Below are 18,815 nucleotides of genomic sequence, written 5' to 3' on the forward strand. Positions count from 1 at the left end.
GGCATTCCAAGCTCCACCAGGAGCCCCTCCAACTGCCTGCCACAGACTGAATTCCAAATGTTGAGCCAGTGCAATGAGCAGACAAAAGCAAGTTTGGAGTCCCAACTCCAACTTCTCATCCAAGAAAGGACTTCTCCCAGGGGGAGACAGGGCAGCTGGGGAGAAAGGATCTCTCCTGTATCCACCAAGGTTTGTTTGGCTACTGTTTATGACTTTGGATACACTAGAAGACAAAATACTGTCAAGGTCAAGGTCACCTTTTTGAGCCCCCTAGGAAGACTCAGTTATTCCACCCTTGTCCTGCTGAAGCTCAGTTTGTACACAACTGTCATCATCTACATTCTATTTGTGCTACTGTAGTGTGTCTGATTATGAATCTTATCCCTGTGTGGGTGAACTTCTTGAGTTCAGAGGTGATTCTAAGTCACCTCACTGTCCCTATCACTTCTGGAACAAGGGCAGTACCTCATTTTAACCTCATGAAGACCTCATGGTCAGTGTGAAGAGATCATAGACTGATCTGATGGTCCAGCAGATAACTGTTGACAGTGTGGGGCTCAATGCTTGTCTTGCTTGGGCACATGAACTTACTCCTACTTCTTGCTGCATGTGTAGTGGAAGGATTGGGAAGAGGCACTGATTTTAACTTTCCATATCTTTCTCTATTCAGCATCTTTGGGGCCTACAGCATGGATGTGATCACTGCTACATCATTTGGAGTGAACATTGATTCCCTCAACAACCCACAAGATCCCTTTGTGGAGAAAGTCAAGAAGCTTTTAAGATTTGATTTCTTTGACCCTTTGCTCTTCTCAATAAGTATGTGAACTACCATGTTATTTATTCATTCTCTCTTTTTAAACAAGAGTGTAATTGATACATAATTAATATACCTTTGGATTACCCCACTTATACAATTAAATGGTTTTCAGTACAAAGATATATGCAGCCATCACTAGTGACCATTTGTCAACTCAGAAGCAAGCTATCATTTCATTATTAACTCTCTATTCCCCAAGCCTAAGCAACCATGAATCTATTTTCTGACTCTATAGATTTGCTGATACTGTGAATTTTCTATTAATGGAATCCTAAAAGTCATGTCTGACTTCTTTCATTCATCATTGTGTTTTCAAATTCTTCCAACCTAAAGCATGTGTGAGTACTTCATTCCTTTTTTTAAAGAAATTATTTATTTGTTCTAATTAGTTATGCATGACAGCGCAATGCATTTCACTACATAATACACAAATGGAGTGCAAGTTTCCATTTCTGTACTTTTACATAAAGTAGATTCACACCATTTGAGTCATCATACATGTACCTAGGGTAATGATGTCCATCTTATTGCACCATCATTCCTATACCCATAACCCTTCCCTTCCCTTTCCTTTCCTTTTCCCTATCCAAAGTTCCTCCATTCCTCTAATGACCAACTCCCATTACGGATCAGCATCTAATTATGAGAGAAAATATTTGGCCTTAGGTTTTTTGGGATTGGGTTACTTCACTGAGCATTATATTCTCCAAATCCATCCATTTATCTGAAAATTTCATGATTTTCTTCTGTTTTAATGCTGAATAATATGCCATTGTGTATATGCACCATGATTTCTTCATTCATTAATCTACTGAAAGGCATCTACTTTGGTTCCACAGTTTAGCTATTGTGAATTCAGCTGCTATAAAGATTGATGTGGCTGTGTCCCTGTAGTATGCTGATTTTAAGTCCTTTGGATATAAACTGAAGAGTGGGATAGCTGGGTCAAATGGTGGTTCCATTCCAACTTTTCTGAGGAATATCCAAACTGCTTTCCATATTGGTTGCATCAATTTGCATTCCCACCAGGAATGTAAGAGTATGCCTTTTCTCCCACATACTCACCAACATACATTCTTGCTTATATTCTTCATAACTGCCATTCTGAGAGAAGTGAGATGAAATCTTGAGAGGAGTTTTGATTTGCATTTCTGTATTTACTAGAGAAGTTAAACCTTTCTTCATATATTTGTTGACCAATTGTATAGCTTCTTCTGAGAAGTGTCTGTTCAGTTACATATCCTATTTATTGATTGGGTTATTTGTTTCCTTGGTGTTAAGTTTTTTGAGTCCTTTATATATCCTGGAAATTAGTGCTCTATATGATGTGTAGGCTGTAAAAATTTGTTCCCATTCTTTAGGCTCTCTCTTCTCCTTATTGTTTCTTTTGTTGAGAAGAAGCTTTTTAGTTTGAATCTATTTGATTCTTGATTTTATTTCTTGCGTTTTAGGAGTTTTGTTAAGGAAGTCAGAATCTAATCCAAAATAATGAAAATTTTGGCCTACTTTTTCTTCTATTTTTTAAGTGCAGGGTCTCTGGCCTAATTCTAGGTCCTTCATTCATAATGAATTAAGTTTTGTGCGTGATGAGAGATAGGGGCTTAATTTCATTTTGCTACATATGGATTTCCAGTTTTCCCTGCATCATTTGTTGAAGTGGCCATCTTTTTTCCAATGAATGTTTTTGGCACCTTTGTCTAGTATGAGATAACTGTATTCATGTAGGTTTGTCTCTGTATCTTTTCTTCTGTACCATTGGTCTACGAATCTGTTTTGGTGCCAATATGGATTTCCAGATTTTCCAACACCATTTATTGAATAGGCTCTTTTCTCCAGGGAATGCTTTTGTCACCTTTATCTGGTATGATATAACCATATTCATGTGGGTTTGTCTCTGTGTCCTCTATTCTGTACCATTGGTATACAAGTCTATTTTTGTGCAGATACCATGACTTTTTATTACTATAGCTCTGTAGTATAGTTTAAGGTCTGGTATTGTGATGCCTCCTGCTTCACTTTTCTTGCTAAGGATTGCTTTAGATATTCTGGGTCTCTTATTTTTTGAAACACATTTTACAATGGCTTTTTCTATTTGTATGAAGAATTTCACTGGGATTTTAATAGGGATTGCATTAAATGTGTAAAATACTTCTGGTAGTATGGGATTTGCCAGAATTTAATTGAGAATGTTTACATCTATGTTCATTAGAGATAATGGTCTGAAATTTTCTTTTGTTGATGTGTCTTTGGCTGTTTTTGGAATCAGGGTGATACTGGCCTCATAGAATGAGTTTGGAATTGTTCCCTCTTTTGCTATTTCATGGAATAATTTGAGGAGTATTGGTATTAGGTCTTCTTTGAAGGTCTTGTAAGAATCTGTCTGGCTGAGGCTCTTCTTTGTATGTAGGCTTTTGGTGGTGTCTTTTATTTCCTTGCTTGAAATTGGTCTTTTTATCTTGTGTATATAATCCTGATTCCGTTTGGGTAGATCATGACTCTAGGAATTTATTGATGTCTTATATTTTCTATTTAATTGATATTTTCTATTTAATTGGAGTATAAATTTTCAAAATAGCTTCTAATTATGTTCTGTATTTCAGAATTGTCCGTCCTGATACTTCCTTTTTCATCACAGATTTTAGTAAGATCTCTCTCTCTCTCTCTCTCTCTCTCTCTCTCTCTCTCTCTCTCTCTCTTCTCTCTTTCTCTTTGTTAGTGTGACTAAGTGTTTAATTTTATTTATTTTTTTCAAAGAACCAACTTTTTATTTTGTCAATTTTTTCAGTTGTTTCTTTTCTTTCAATTTCAGTAATTTCACTTCCAATTTTAATTATTTCCTGTCTTCTACTACTTTTGGTTTTGATTTGTTCTTGTTTTGGGTGGGGCTTTGAGATGTAATGTTAGGTCATTTATTTGTTGCCTTTTATTCTTTTAAGGAATGAACTCCATGCAATGAATTTTCCTCTTAGTACTGCTTTCGTAGTGTCTCAGAGATTTCTATATGTTGTATCAGTGTTCTCGTTTACCTTTAAGAATTTTAAATCTCCTCTCTGATATCTTCTTCTATCTCTTTCTCATTCAATAGCATTATTTTTTAGCTTCCAGGTGTTGGAGTACCTTCTATTTTTCATTTTACCATTGATTTCTAATTTTACTCCATTGTCTCATAGAATGCAGTGTACTATCTCTGTTTGTTTATATTTGCTAAGATTTGCTTTGTGGCATAATATATGGTATATTTTAGAGAAGAATCCATGTGCTCTTGAGATGAAAGTGTATTTACTCATTAATGGATGAAATATTCTCTATATGTCTATTAAGTCCAAGTTATTGATTGTATTATTGAGTTCTATAGTTTCTTTGTTTAGCTTTTGTTTGGAAGATCTATTAGATCTATACTCGTTAAAGTCATCCAGTATTATTGTGTTGTGGTCTATTTTACTCTTGAAATTGAGAAGAGTTTGAAGAATGTAGATGCTCCATTGTTTGGGGGTATATGTATTTACTAGGTATTGCTGCCTTGTATAACATTTTAATGTTTACCTAATAAAGTAACTGTCAGTATGTTTTCCACAAAAGCCACACCCATCTCAAGTTCCCACCTGGAATGCACAAGGGCTCCTGTTTCTCCCTGTCCTGTCCAACACTTATTTTTCCCATTGTTTTGTTTCTAGCCATCCTCCTGGGTGTATTGTGGCATCTCATGTGGGTTTGATTTTAATTTCTATAAACTAATATGTTGAACAAGTTGAGCTATTTTTATGTCTTCTTTCTATAAAGGTCTTTTCAAGTCACAATTGTATTTCTGTTTGTAGGCGAGTTGTAAGATTTCTATATTCTGGATACAGATTCCTGATCTGATGTGTTTTGCAATTTTTTTTCTCCTAATCTACAGGTCTGGTTTGGCTTTTTGATTGTATATTTGGAAGTACCATCTTTTTATATTTATAATATATAATTTTTGTGTTTTTATTGTCTTTCTTTGGCTTCGCAATATTAGACTCCAGATCTAAAATTATAAAGGTTTACTTTCTTGCTTTTTTCCTAAGAGTTGGTTTAGTTTTATGTTTACATCTTCGGTCCATTTTTAGTTGGATGTTTTTTACAGTATGAATTCAGGGCCCAACTTAATCTTTTGTGTGTCTCTGTCTAGATGAACCAACAACATTTATTGAAAAGAGTGGTTTTTCCATATATCACTGTCATGGCACCTTTCTCAAAATTCTTTGAACCATAGACACATGGGATTATTTTTTATCAACACTACAATTCTTCTGTCAGTTTTTTTTGTCTTTGAATTTTAAGATCACAACATTTGTAAAAAAATAATAATTTGACTTCTCTTTTTCCCATTCCTTTTATTTCATTTTTTGGCCTCATTTCTCAAAGATTTCAGTTGATATATTGACTAACAGTGGTGACAGTGGACATCTTTGTCTTATTCCTTATTTTAAAGAAAATGCTTTTAGTTTTTTCTTGTCCATATGCTGTTTGGGATTTTCATATATAACATTTATGATGTTGAAGTAAATTTCTTCTATCCATTGCTACTTCAGTGTTTTTAATTTTTTATCAGTGCATTATAATTACACATAATATTGAGCTTCATTCTGACATAATTATACAAGCATGGAATATAATTTGCTCTAATTCAGTCTCCAGTATTTCCCCTGTCCCTCTCCTCTCCCTCTAACTTGTTCCTTTTCCTTTAGTCTACTGGTTTTTATTCTATTTATTTATAGTTCTTTTTAATCAATGCATTATGGATATGCAAAAAGGTAAAATTCACTGTGGTGAATTATATGCCCCCTTTATGTCATCCCAGAGCTATTGGATATTCTGATCATGGTTTCTTTTTTTCCCCTTTATTGCTGACTGAGGTTTATATATGTTGTTTCAAGTGTGAAGTTGTATCTTCCAGGTGATCTAATCTATTTGCAAGAATTCAGCTAAATTTTTATTTGATTTATTGAGATTTTTATTTCTCGGATTTTTTTGGTCTTTTCAGAATATCTCTCACATCCTGTTCTCACCCATAGTTCATTCCTTAGATCATGTTTTAGTTTATTGATAATGTCAACAATCAATTTTTTAAATTATTCACTTGGGATTTCATCAACTGCAATATCTGTGAATTTAGTATTGGAGGATAATAAGCTTTTGGAGACAGGCTGTCATCCTGTCTCCACATGTTTGCTGAGGTTATGTATTTGTGTATATGTTGAGATGGATTCCTTTTGCTCATGTATTCCTTTCATATGAGTTTAATGAATAATGAATATTTATTTCATCATTTTAAGCTCTGGTATGAAGACATATTTTAACTTTAACACATCTAATCAGTGTAATCAGTCTTGGGCTCAAGAACAAGTACCACTTTGAGAGAATAACTGCCAGTAACAGTAATAACTTAATAGCAAATCATATATTAACATACACTATAGCATTTATTACTAATGAGCTCTGCAACTCTATTAACCAAAGAGAAAAGTGAGTGAAGAGTAATATAGAGTAGGTTGAAAAGATTAAGCATTAGCAATATAGTATGGCAAACTGTATTAGAAGGGAAAAACAATAAAGAAAATAAAAAGAAAGATAAAGTGAGAGAAAGAGGAGAGAAAAAACAATGGAGCAGAGGAGAATGAAATGGAGGTGAAAGAGAAGCAGAATTGACATGGGATCCATTTCATTCAAAAAGTAAATGAATTATTTACTAAATGAAAAGTATATGAATTCCAAAAAATACATAATGAGAAGACACTGGGAATTTATGTCCAATAGTGAATGCAAGAACACTCATAGAGCTTCAGTTTTATTCCTGTTGAAGCTTTAAATTTGCAGACATTGATTTGGGGGGTTTTGATTTTAGAATCTCCCAGTTATGAAGGATTTTGTGTGACACCATTGTCATGCTGTTTGTCTGTTTTCAGCTCTGGCCCAAAGTGGCCAAACTTGCTGGAGGAGTCTGTGTGCTGAGCTCTGACCCCTCTACCTGGCAGCATCTGCTGTGGGGGTATTGTCTGATTCAGAGCAGACTTCAGTTTAAAAATGGCTTTATTCTTGTGACTGGGGTGGGAATGTGAGTGTGGTAGGGTTTTTGGTCAACTTCTAGAAAACAAAGAGAATCAGTACAGCATCTGGGTGTCTCACACCCCTCCTTCAGAAAGCCTGAGTCCCTGTGCTGGGGGTGTGTGGAATGTTTACCTCCATCCCTCAGACCCTCTGGAGCTTGGGGAGGTGGCACAGGTGCTGTGGGATGCTGTCACAGGCCCAGGGTTTTCAACCTGACCCTGATCTGTCCTATTTCCATCTCCTGCCAGCCAAGGTCAGACTGCCAATTTCAAATGAAAGTGCCCTTCACACTTCACTCTGCAGACTGTCAGACAGCTGCAGGTTGCCCCACAAAGCTTCTCCTTTTCTGTGTTGTAGTCCCACTCCTGTGTCCAGATTGATGCATGATATGGACACCCACCAATACGGTAAAAGATAAGGATTAGGTGGCCATTTTTTGGTATTCAAAAAGAAAATATACCAGAAACAATACAAAAAGGAGCCAAATGTGAAAAATAAATGAAACATGAAAGTAAGGGTAAATTGCAGGGATTCCTAGTCTCTCTCCCAGAAAGAACTAACAGAGAATGTCTTTAGCTGTTGCCAATTCCCCAATTTTACTCTCTGCTGGAGAGTGCCTGGTCTTTCTGTTCAGCTAGCTGTGATGAGCTTATTTTCTTCTCAGATGATGATTTTGTTGGACAGCAGCACTATTCATCTTAAACTGGGTGGGAGTAATTTGGGTCCATTGCAGAGGAGCTTCCTCTCCCCCAGGGAACCAATGCACACACAGAACTGCTGCTATCTATCCCATGAATTAATTCTCTTTGTATTCTAGAAGTTGATATTTTTGGATTTCGCCTGATTGCTAGTTTTCTGGGTTACTTGCTATCATTTCCCCACAGTCTTCCCATCTCCCCACAGAACTGTTGTTTTAATTCAATCTCCAGGGACTGCTGGGATATTGTGAGTTCTGCTGATACACCATTTTTCCTGGCCTCCAAATCTGACTTTTTTGTTGTGTATAATTCTTTTTATATGATGCTGGATTTCATTTGCTAATACTAGTTGAGATTTTGCATCCATAATTGTGAGATATGTGAGTTTGTAGTTTTCCTGTGTTATCTTGTGTTAAGTCTTAGTATTAGGTTAACATGGGCATTTTAGGATCGTTTACAAATGTTCACTGTATTCTATATTAGAAAATATTAGATATTTCTATGAATGTTTGTGAAGAAGTAAAGAATTGGTATTAGTTCTTTGAATATTTGGTAGAATTGTCCATGGAGTTCTTAATTTCTATTTTAATCTCATCATGTGATGTATGCTTAGTATATTGACTATTACTTTTTGTGTCAGTTTCTGTTGTTTGTGTTTTTCTAGGAATTTGTCCATTTCATTTAAGTCATGTAATTTGTATAATTGTTGTGATAATCTGATTGTTACAATATCTTTATATTTCTTCCCATGTTTATAATGTCAGTAGTTCCCATTTTTAAATTTTGAATGCTGGTAACTGTAGTCTTTCTATTTCTGGGTCAGTCCAGCTATTATTTTGGCAACACTGATTATATTTTTCAAATAATTGCATTTGTTTTTATTAATTCCTTCTATTGACATTATTTTCTATTTGATTAGCTTCCACTTTGGTCCTTAATATTTTCTTCCTTCTGTTTTCTTTAGGTTTAATTTGTTCTTCTTTTTTTCATGATTTATTGTGTGAAGTTTGATTGTTCATTTGTGATCTTTGTTTTTATTTAACAGATAACAATTTTCCACTACACAATAATGGCTTTTTCTTCATTCCACAAGTTTAATGTATTATGCCTCCTTTTTTTCTTTCAGTCCTTTTCTATTTTCCCTTTATATTTCTTCTTTCATTCAGTGTTATTTAGGTGAATATGATCAATTTTCCCATACTTTGAGTTTCCCAATTTTCTTTCTAATAATGCCTTCTGGATTCCTCCTGTGGTGCTTGAGGAACACATGCTCTGTTGGTCCCATCCTGACTGCTCTTTCTTGAAGAGCATGATTAATTGCCACCTCAGACTAAAGCCTAGATTTATCCAAAGACACTCTATTCCAGTACATGAAGGGGAAAGGGGTCAGGGTTTTCATCTTGCTCCTTTAGTCACTCCACAGAGGCACAAGGGGCCTCTGATCTCACTACTATGATGGTGGCCCTATATATGACATCCTCTTGCTCAGCCAGTTGCCTGGAGCTCAATCAGCAGTCTCAGAAGGAACAGTTCCTCTTTAGGAACCCTTACGACTTCCACTTTTCTGATTGGTAGAGAAGATGTAATTGCTCCAGGTAAATTTTACATTTTTTCACTGAAGTGTCCTTTGTTTTTTCTTTCCCCTGCAGCAATCTTTCCATTCCTTACTCCAATTTATGAGGCAATGAATATCTCTATGTTTTCAAAGGATGTCACAAATTTTTTAAAGAAAGCTATAAACAGAATGAAAGAAAGTCGCCTCCAAGAGAAACAACAGGTAAAATCTGGTGGTGGCTACAGAGGAGGTTCATTTTTGATAACTTATTTGCCTATGGGTGAATGACTTCCATGCTTCTTTGTATATTTTTAAAAGGTAGATGAAGAACTCTTGGTTGAGAGTAGTAGAGGGTTTCCATTTGGGGAGAATAAAGAATTTAGCATCTGGTAATTGAGATACAAGAATGAATCAGAGAGGGAAGTGAATTAGTGTAAGATGTATTCCAAGCTTTTATAATTACGTCAAAATGGACTCTACTCTCATACAACTAAAAAGAACTAATAAAAATATTAAAATAAATAAAATTATATATTTCAAATATTGAAAAAATAGTGAACCAAAGAGAAAACATTTACAATTAAATAATGGGCATGGAATTTAGTTTGTCAAGGCATAAATATTACTGATAGAAAAAGTCCCAAATACTCTAAAAAAGGAGTCCTTGTACATTGTTGAGTAGAATGTAAATTAGGACAGCCTTTATGGAAAATTGTCTGGAGGGCCCACAGAAATCAAATACAGACCCACCGTATGATCCAGCAATCTCACTACTGGGTATCTAGCCACAGGAAGTGAAATCAGAATGTCAAAGAGAGATATGTACTCCCATGTTTATTGCTGCACTATTTTAAAATTGTTCCTATTAATTGATCCAAATAGGTTTTGAAAATATCCATCATCAGGAAATGATAAATGCAATTAAAGATGTGTCTAAACTGACATAAACATCAAACAGCATATACATATATCAAAGTAATCAGGTACCTTGTTAATATGTGTATAGCTTAATGTTTTTACATATCAGTTGAAATGATTTTTTTAAATAGAGAAAATTTTTTTTATCATATCCCTTCTCTTCAATAGATAAAATTTCAACAGAATTTTTTTTCCTGGTGGTTTAATTTTATCAGATTTTATATTGGCAAAGAATCATTGCATTTACAAACCTCTCACTTTACAAAAACTCCACAGAAGGCATCCTCAGGGTAGCTGGTACTGTCTGGCCCCTAATGGAGCAGGCATGGGTTCTTTAGGTGAAGTTTTTTTTTCATGTACGAAGGCCAGCACAAGAATGTGTGCAGGCCAGGGAGCAAGGATGGGCCCTCCAGGTGTCAGTACAAGTTCAAAGCTTCAAGCATGGTGGGATCTTTCAAGAAGCTTGCCCAAAATCTAATGATGAGCTCTATAAATGGAAGGAGATTAATCTGTGGCTTCTTTGGTGAAGAATTAAGGCAGTAAAACAAAATATTGCCATCCAGGGCTTCTCCCTGAGCAAATAAATGTAACAGGAGACAAAGCCAACCACTCTCTGGCCAGGAGGCTGTGTTCAGAATCCACAGAGCTCACAAGCAGGGAGAGCAAAGACCAGTAGCTATTGGACACCACAGCCAGTTTTCACTCAGGGAAACGTCCTACTCTCCAAAGTTTGTAGATGGATACTTTTCTTCACTGATGACTTAGGAAACTCCAGCTGGACTTCTGTACTTAAAGAAGTCATAGCCTCAGAAGGGTAGATAAGTTCTGCACTCTTAATTTATTTCTGATTTCATAATTAACATTCTATCTTTGAAATCACTGTTTCTAGCATCGGGTGGATTTTCTTCAGCTTATGATAAATTCTCAGAATTCCAAAGATGTGGAATCTCATAAAGGTAACCAAGGTTGCTACCTTGTCTACTGATGGGGAAACTCAGTGGGAAGGGTTGTTCTTGAAATGTTTAGCAGGTTTTCCAGGAAGAAGAGCATTTCTACCAAGTTGCAGAAAGGCCGTGCTTGGATATTATATACAGTAGCCTGAGGAACTTTCTGGAAGCACAACTAGAGCCATGTTCAATGTTGAAGCTGATATAAACAAGTATTTCTTTCACTAGCATGGTATTTTTATTCAACTTATTTTCTTAATATTTTTATTTGATGCTCAATTTCTCCCTTATTTGTCCACTGGAACCCCTTTCATGTAGGCTCTTGAGTCCTCTATTATTCTTGTCACCTTTCCTTGTGTTTGTTTAAAAAGTAGCTTCTGTTTATTCTGAGAAATTATACATCCATAGCAATATTGAGCTGAAAACATAGAGGTTCTCCATGTAGTCTTGAATATACTGCTTCACTCTTAATGTCCACCACCAGAGACTTATATTTGTCACAGTTCAGGAACTTGTATTGAACCTCTATCATTCGAAGTCTACAGAGTTCCTTAGGTTTGCTCTAGGTCTTGTACATTCTCTGACATGTATCCACATTATAGGAACATACAGTGTATTCTGTGCCCTTTTCATTTATTTTCCAAGTATTTTCTTGCTTTCTGATTTAAGATATTTTAGGTTTCTGCCCTGTTTCTCCTGACCACTTTGGAAGCAGTGATTTTTCCATGGATCTTAGGGTTTTATTTATTTATTTATTTATTTAGTAATTAATTGAATTTAGAAATCAAAACCTGTGATCATCTTGTAGATTTTTGCTTTTAGATACTCTCAGCAGACAAGATTATTAACATGAAATACTTCTACATGAAGCAGAGGAAAGAAATATTTCTGTATCTACTCACATCCAGTGATATAAACTATTTTTCTCTCTCCTTCAAAAGAAATTTTCGAATTTAGAGCTTATTTCTGTGACACAAATACTCCCATTGCAGTTCTAATTTTGGGTACCCAGTGTCTTGACAATCATATGATAAAAATTCCTGAATGTTGAACAATTAATTCTAGAGATGAGGGCTGGGCTTACTACAGCCTGCCAGTGTACATATTTTTGAAAATATCTTTTTTAGTTGTAGGTGAACACAATACTTTTATTTTATTTTTATGTGGTGCTGAGGATCAAACCCAGTGCCTCATGTGTGCTAGGTGAGTGCTTTACCACTGAGCCACAAACCTAGCCCCAGTGTATATTTTTTTAAAATATTCATTTTTTGGTAGTAGACAGACACATTATGTTCATTTTATTTATTTATTTTTATGTGGTACTGAGAATCAAACCCAGGGCCTTGCACATGGGAGGTGAGCACTATACCACTGAACCATAACTGCAGCCCCTCCAGTGTACATACTTTTGTGTTCACATGTGCATATACATCCATCCATCCATCATCCATCCATCCATCCATCCATCCATCCATCCATCCATCTATCCTATATGTATCTACCCAGTTCTATTCAGCTCTCTGTGATGATGGAAATGGTCTATAGTTTGTTTCAATACAATAACCACCAAACACATGTGCCTACTGACCATTTGACATGTGGTTAGTGCCACTGAGGAATTTAAGTGTATTAACTTTTAATTAATTAAAATTTAAACACTCATATATGGCTGGTAGCTATGAATGCAAACATCTGAGCTTCAAACCTTAAATTTTTTTTTGGCATTGGGGAGTGGGGTACCAGGGATTTAACTCAGGGGTACTCAACCACTGAGCCACATCTTCAGCCCTACTTTGTATTTTATTTAGAGACAGAGTCTCATTGAGTTGTATAACACCTCACTGTTGCTGAGGACACATGAATATCTTGCCTCAGCTTCCCACTGGGATTACAGGTGTGTGCCACTGTTCCTGGCCCAAACCTTGACTTTATAATCCTACTTCATGGTGTTCAAACTCACTGGGAAAAAAGATTTGGTACTTAGATGTTCTCGTGACATCATCATAGAAAAAAACATCAGTAAATCTCAACTCTGTAGACCTTTCAAACACTTGTTTTGTGTATTCTTTTTTTATCTTGAATTGTATGTTTGGCATAGGGACCATGTTATTTCAGGGATCCAGGTATCTAAACGTCCTGATGCATTCCAAGATACATGAATTAATTTCATGATTCTGCTTAGCTTCTGTCAAGAGAAAAATCAACATGGAGGTCAGTTTCTATGAGAAGAGATGTTTGGTGTGCATGAAGTAGAGCAGAGAGAGGGCATGTACTAAGGAAGGGGACATTCAGTAGTGACTGAATAAGTGCTGTGTTTTACTAAAATTGACCCTACTTTTTCACCACATGTCATGCCCACTGCCGCTCTATTGACAGTTTTCAATAGAATAGAATCACCACATTTTATGAAAGTTCATAAAATGGAAGTTCACATTTTGACTTGCTAGTTCTAGAATGGGTTTGAGATTCTGTGTTTCGAATAATTTCCCAAATGCTATTGATGCTGCTTGTCCATGGACCAGGCTTTGAATAGCAACAGTCTCTTTGCTGCCCAATATTTCCTTACATTTCTTCCAACATGTTTAGATGTTTCAATTTCCCACACATTGAAACCTTAGTATTACAAACAATCAAATCAGTATTTCAAGCTATATGTTACCTAGAATAATTAAAAATTGTCCTGGACAAGAATATCATCCGCTTTTGTACTTACACAAAGTAGATTTATGATAATCTAAGGGACATATTGATCATACTGTGTATCTTAGATAGAAATAGTGTCTCTTGAAATTACCTATCTTTGGTGGTGATGAGAATGGCACAGTTAGTAACCAAGTCCAAGAGTGGTGTAGACCTCAGGAAAACTGGATTAAAAAATTTTCCTTTGTCTCCCCTATCAGATAGACACGAGAGTGAAAACCACTCTGAGAATGACCCTGAATTGCTTTTCCATGGTCCTGCCTAGTGATCAGTGGTTTTTAATGGGATTTCTCTTCATCTAAACCCTGATGTTGTGATTTGCTGGATTTAACTAAGTTGTGTTTTCTCTTCCATTAGCCCTGTCTGATCTGGAACTTGTGGCTCAATCAATTATCTTCATTTTTGCTGGCTATGAGACCACTAGCAGTGCTCTTTCCTTCATTTTGTATGAACTGGCCACCCATCCTGATGTCCAGACCAAACTGCAGCAGGAGATTGATGCAGCTTTGCCCAATAAGGTGAGAAGATGGTACCTGGAGAGGGAGGAGAGAGGGGGACACTCAACATGACTGCCTCCTCGTCCCTTCCTAGGAGGCTTTGTCCAAAATATAGTCACTGATTCTTTTTACCAGCTCTATTTGGAAAGGATCTGAAGAGACAAATGAAGGAGAAAATAGTATTTGGGGGAAAATGTTATTCCCAAAACTACAAGGAATTTTGAAAAGAATGAAATTTCAGTTGTACCCATTACCAGTTACCATGATGACACCTAGGAAGTGTAAGCATGTGTCACTCAAGTGTCCAGATCATTGGCTCTGCTGAGCGGTGGCATGAGCTCCTGCCCTGCTGTCTGCTGAGTGAGCCTGGGCTTGGTGGGCAGGCCGACTCTGCTCTGCTCCACACAGCTTCACACTCTAGTCATGTATTAGAGAGAAGTCACGGGATGATTCAGGTTTTCTGGCTCCTGAGCCAAACACCTTACTTCTACCTTGTGTCCTCTCCAGTGACACACAGGCATTAGTCACATGTTGTGCCTGCTGTCCTCACACCTCTGCCTAAACAGAGAGTCTATTGGATATGAATACACCTGGTCTCTGGGGCTGGCATGGCTGGTTTGGCAGTGAAGTGGGCACAAAGTCTCTTCTTCAGAGCTCACAATGAAGCCATGAAGAACAACCAGGAGACTGGTCCAGCAACAGAGGTTGGGGCTGAGAGTGGCTTCCTGTCCTCCTTAGAATGTTCTCTGGAACTGAAATTGTGTGACATGGTGCCATCCAATATTAGCCTTTTTTTTGGTGGTATTAGGGTGGAAGTTACCAGTTTCTCCCAACATTTTTACATGATGTAGTGTTATCTCTATGATATATAATCCTGCTTTGGAGATTATATATATATAATATATAATATATACATTCTCCAAAGCAGGATTATTCAACTATAAACTGATGTAGAAAGGTTATTTCTTTTTTTATATGTTCTATATACTTGAAATAGATACATGAGTTTTCTAGTGAAAGGTGACAGTGACTTTCACATATTTTGCCTGAGTGTAATTGTCATATTCTGTTTTGGGTGCTATTAGTCACTTTTCCTCACATGAGAAAAAGTAGTACATGATGCTGCTGAGGATATAACACACTGAATTTTTGGATTGTCCCAAAGGTCTCTTATGTACATAACTACCCTGCACTTCTCAATGGGCCATGGACATGGTTGTCAAATGGGCATGATTGTTATTACAATGCTAGGTCAATTGTAAGCACTACTCTCCTTCACCATTCTGAGTATATTTTGGGATCTTCTAACACTTTAATAATACAGCATAGATTGAGTTTAAAGTTAGTTTCTAACCTTAATTCCCCCAAATTTCATTTTTTCCCTTCAGGCACCTGTTACCTATGATACCCTGATGCAGATGGAGTACCTGGACATGGTGGTAAATGAAACTCTCAGATTATACCCAATTGGTGCCAGACTTGAAAGAATCTGTAAGAAAGATATTGATATCAATGGAGTATTCATTAGTAAGGGGACACTGGTGATGATACCAATCTATGTTCTTCATCGAGACCCAAAGTATTGGCCAGAGCCTGAGGAGTTCCATCCTGAAAGGTACAGGGACCCTGGGAAAGGGAACAAACTGGGCTAGGCTGATTCAAGCATATCCTTGTATCTATTAGCATAGGTGACATACAGGTAACTGTGCAATCATTTTCATGTATGTCTTTTTTATTTTAAGCTGTTTTCATGTTACAAACATGACATTTACTTGCAAAATGGTATAAATTTGTGACAATTAACAAAAAGGATGCGATATCCATCCAGTATTTCAAATCCTTTAAATAATCACAAGTTTATAATGTGATTATGTTCTCACAAACATATTTCTGTATAAATATAGATTTTTTTGAAAAACTAGATTGTATCATATTTATTTGATTTTGAACAAATGTTTAACAATAATGTGTAAATTCTCCATTATCACTTGATGACACTCTGTATGTACAGGTTTTGCATCTATGATTTCAACTAAATATAAACATTTTTCTTGTCATTTCCCTATAAACTTTCTAATACAATAAGTGTTTATAAAGTATGTACATTTTATTAGTTACTATGCAATCCAGAAATGATTTAAAATATATTTCAGTATGTGCTTAGAGTATACAAATATTTCCCCATTATTTTTATAAGAGACATCATCACCCAAGATTTTGTAGTGGCCAGATGCTGAAACTAATCCTCCTCAGATATGGCACCATGACTGTGTTTGTGTGTATGCATGTGTGTGTGTGTGTGTGTGTGTGTGTGTGTATGTATGTTTGTGTGTTCAAATTTTATAGAATGTGCCATAACTGACAAACCACTATCTCATTTCATTTTGTGTTTATGCTTTATATGTCTTATATTTTGTGTGTGTGTTGTTTCCTTTACTGTCTCAATTTACCATGATTCCTTTTAAACTGCATTAATCTCATCTCAAAATGACTGAAAGATCCTATAGGTTAAGGGAGGAGGGTAGGTGGAAAAATTCCATAGCTTAAAAATTCTCACAGAAAAACCACAGCTGGATTTCAATACAAATCAGCCCCAAAAGCCTCTTTTACACCATTGCTTGGGGGTGTCTAAGGGACACTTTGAAACAAGTAACTGTTGTGGTTTTAATGTTTTGTTGATTTGTCATCTATTGTGGAACCAGGTTCAGTAAGAAGAACAAGGACAGCATCGATCCTTATGTGTACATGCCCTTTGGAAATGGCCCCCGAAACTGCATTGGCATGAGGTTTGCTCTCATGAACATAAAACTTGCTCTTGCAAGAGTAATGCAGAACTTCTCCTTCCAACCTTGTAAGGAAACACAGGTCAGTAGATTTTCATATACATGTTTTACTTGAAGATGTTTTTCCAAACATAGGGACCTAGTCACAGAAAAAATATGCTCACTCATCATTTAATTCTTAGATCTATAGTCCAATGAGTCTCTTTTGCATCATCTTTGAGGTTTTAGAGTTCTTCACTGTAGGGGCTCTAAGTCTATGGTTTTATGAAGACCAAAGTATAAAAAACATATGGACTCAATGCAGATTAGTGTGACATGTGTATGTGTGGACTGTGAACTTGAGCACAGTGTAAATTCAGCTTTAAGTCTCCTGGAGAGACCCTGTGCACAGTCGTGAGGTGTGGTGACCACAGGTTTATGATGTTTGAGTGAAGCTCTCCTCACCAGAACTTACACAACCTCCCTATTGACAGTGGTTCAATTCCAGGACTTGTGGGTTTAATATGCAACTTTTCCTTCTCAGTGGGCCATCTGCATGGGAGAGAAGGGTAGAGATGGTTTCAGGGCCAATTGGCTGATAGGAAGGGGCCCTCTGACACACCAGGAATGGGGCAGATACTTTCTGCAAGCTCTGTCTTCTCCAGGCTGGTCTTCTCAATCTAAACAATAATTTGCTTCTTACTGAGAGCAAAAGAGTACTCTGTTGGAGATACCCCCAGCCCTGTGGAGTGATTCTGGAAATGGCATGAGGATTTAGTCAAAACACTGAAGGGCTCAGAAGATCCCCATTTGCACTGTGCTTATAAGCCAAGAGGAGATTCCCAAAGAGCAAAGCAAAGCATAATGGTCTTAAGGAATTAAGACCACTTCCATCATTCTACAGATTGAGTTCAACTGGGAGACGTGAACAGACCCTTTGGAAGTTGAAGACTGCTCGTGACATTGAAGTGTATAAAACCTCCTCAGGGTTCTTTGTTAAGTTTCAGCAGGCACAAAATTAACTTTATACAGTTCTCTAAAAGTTTGTCTTAATGTGTAGGAATCTATTTTAAATTTTTTAAAACTTGTTTTTTTAGTGTACAATTTTCTTAAAATCATTTTTTGTTTAGTTGATGGACTTTTATTTTATTTATTTATATGTGGTGCTGAGAATCGAACCCAGTGCCTCACATGCTAGGGAAATGCTCTACCACTAAGCCACAACTCCAGTCCTTTATTTACAATTTTATCAATAAAGTGAATAAGTCGATCTCATTTTGTCTCAGGCCTAGTAAAAGAGATATTCATAAAATAATTTTTCACATAAATGAATAATTTTACTATCCCATCATGACACATGTTAGAGAAGGAGTAGGAGAAATTCAAGATACATGATACTAAAAGTAGTTTTCATGTTTGTAAAGCATGACTGTGCTTAATGTATCTTCTCTACTTTGCTGCTGCAGTTGCTGTTGCTTCATTCATTGTGCTTCATTCTCCATGTGCTTGGCTATATGTTACAGATTCCTCTGAAATTAGGCAATCTAGGACTTCTTCAACCTGAAAAGCCCATTATTCTGAAGGTTTTGTGCAGAGATGGGACAATTAGTGGAGCCTGAACTTCCCTAAGGATTTTTTGCATGGTTCTTCTTGGACACTGGGACGCAGAACATCAAAGAACAAAAATTTATTTTGTGAAGAAAACTCAGAATGAAGGTAGACTCTATATTCCTCAATTGATAAATGATAAGAGATGCTGGGGAACTTTGCTGAGCTTTCTCAGGGTCTGTGCAGAGTATTACCTATTTTTTGATGAAAAGTAGGTGCCCACCTCCGTGCCAGATGT

The 18,815-nt window shown here is 36.4% G+C and overlaps 1 protein-coding gene across 1 annotated transcript; it reads left to right on the forward strand.

The window, feature by feature from the left end:
- The first annotated feature begins 581 nt into the window (after positions 1 to 581).
- On the forward strand, positions 582 to 18,588 carry LOC139703754 (cytochrome P450 3A4-like). Its single transcript, XM_071607194.1, has 7 exons — positions 582 to 819; positions 9,240 to 9,367; positions 10,953 to 11,019; positions 14,068 to 14,228; positions 15,596 to 15,822; positions 16,910 to 17,072; positions 18,493 to 18,588. Exons 1-7 carry the CDS (start codon positions 582 to 584, stop codon positions 18,586 to 18,588), a joined length of 1,080 nt encoding a protein of 359 aa, XP_071463295.1.
- Positions 18,589 to 18,815: the final 227 nt, after the last annotated feature.

This window comes from Marmota flaviventris, unplaced genomic scaffold, assembly GCF_047511675.1.
Source record: "Marmota flaviventris isolate mMarFla1 unplaced genomic scaffold, mMarFla1.hap1 Scaffold_1264, whole genome shotgun sequence".
NCBI classification, from domain to species: Eukaryota; Metazoa; Chordata; class Mammalia; order Rodentia; family Sciuridae; genus Marmota; species Marmota flaviventris.

What these genes read in the sequence shown, in the direction of transcription:
- LOC139703754 (XM_071607194.1), top strand. Translation starts at nt 582, where the DNA reads ATGAACTTACTCCTACTTCTTGCTGCATGTGTAGTGGAAGGATTGGGA. An exon ending in CCCTTTGCTCTTCTCAATAA is followed by an intron (nt 820 to 9,239) that starts GTATGTGAACTA and finishes TTTCCCCTGCAG; the next exon opens with CAATCTTTCCATTCCTTACT. An exon ending in GCCTCCAAGAGAAACAACAG is followed by an intron (nt 9,368 to 10,952) that starts GTAAAATCTGGT and finishes CACTGTTTCTAG; the next exon opens with CATCGGGTGGATTTTCTTCA.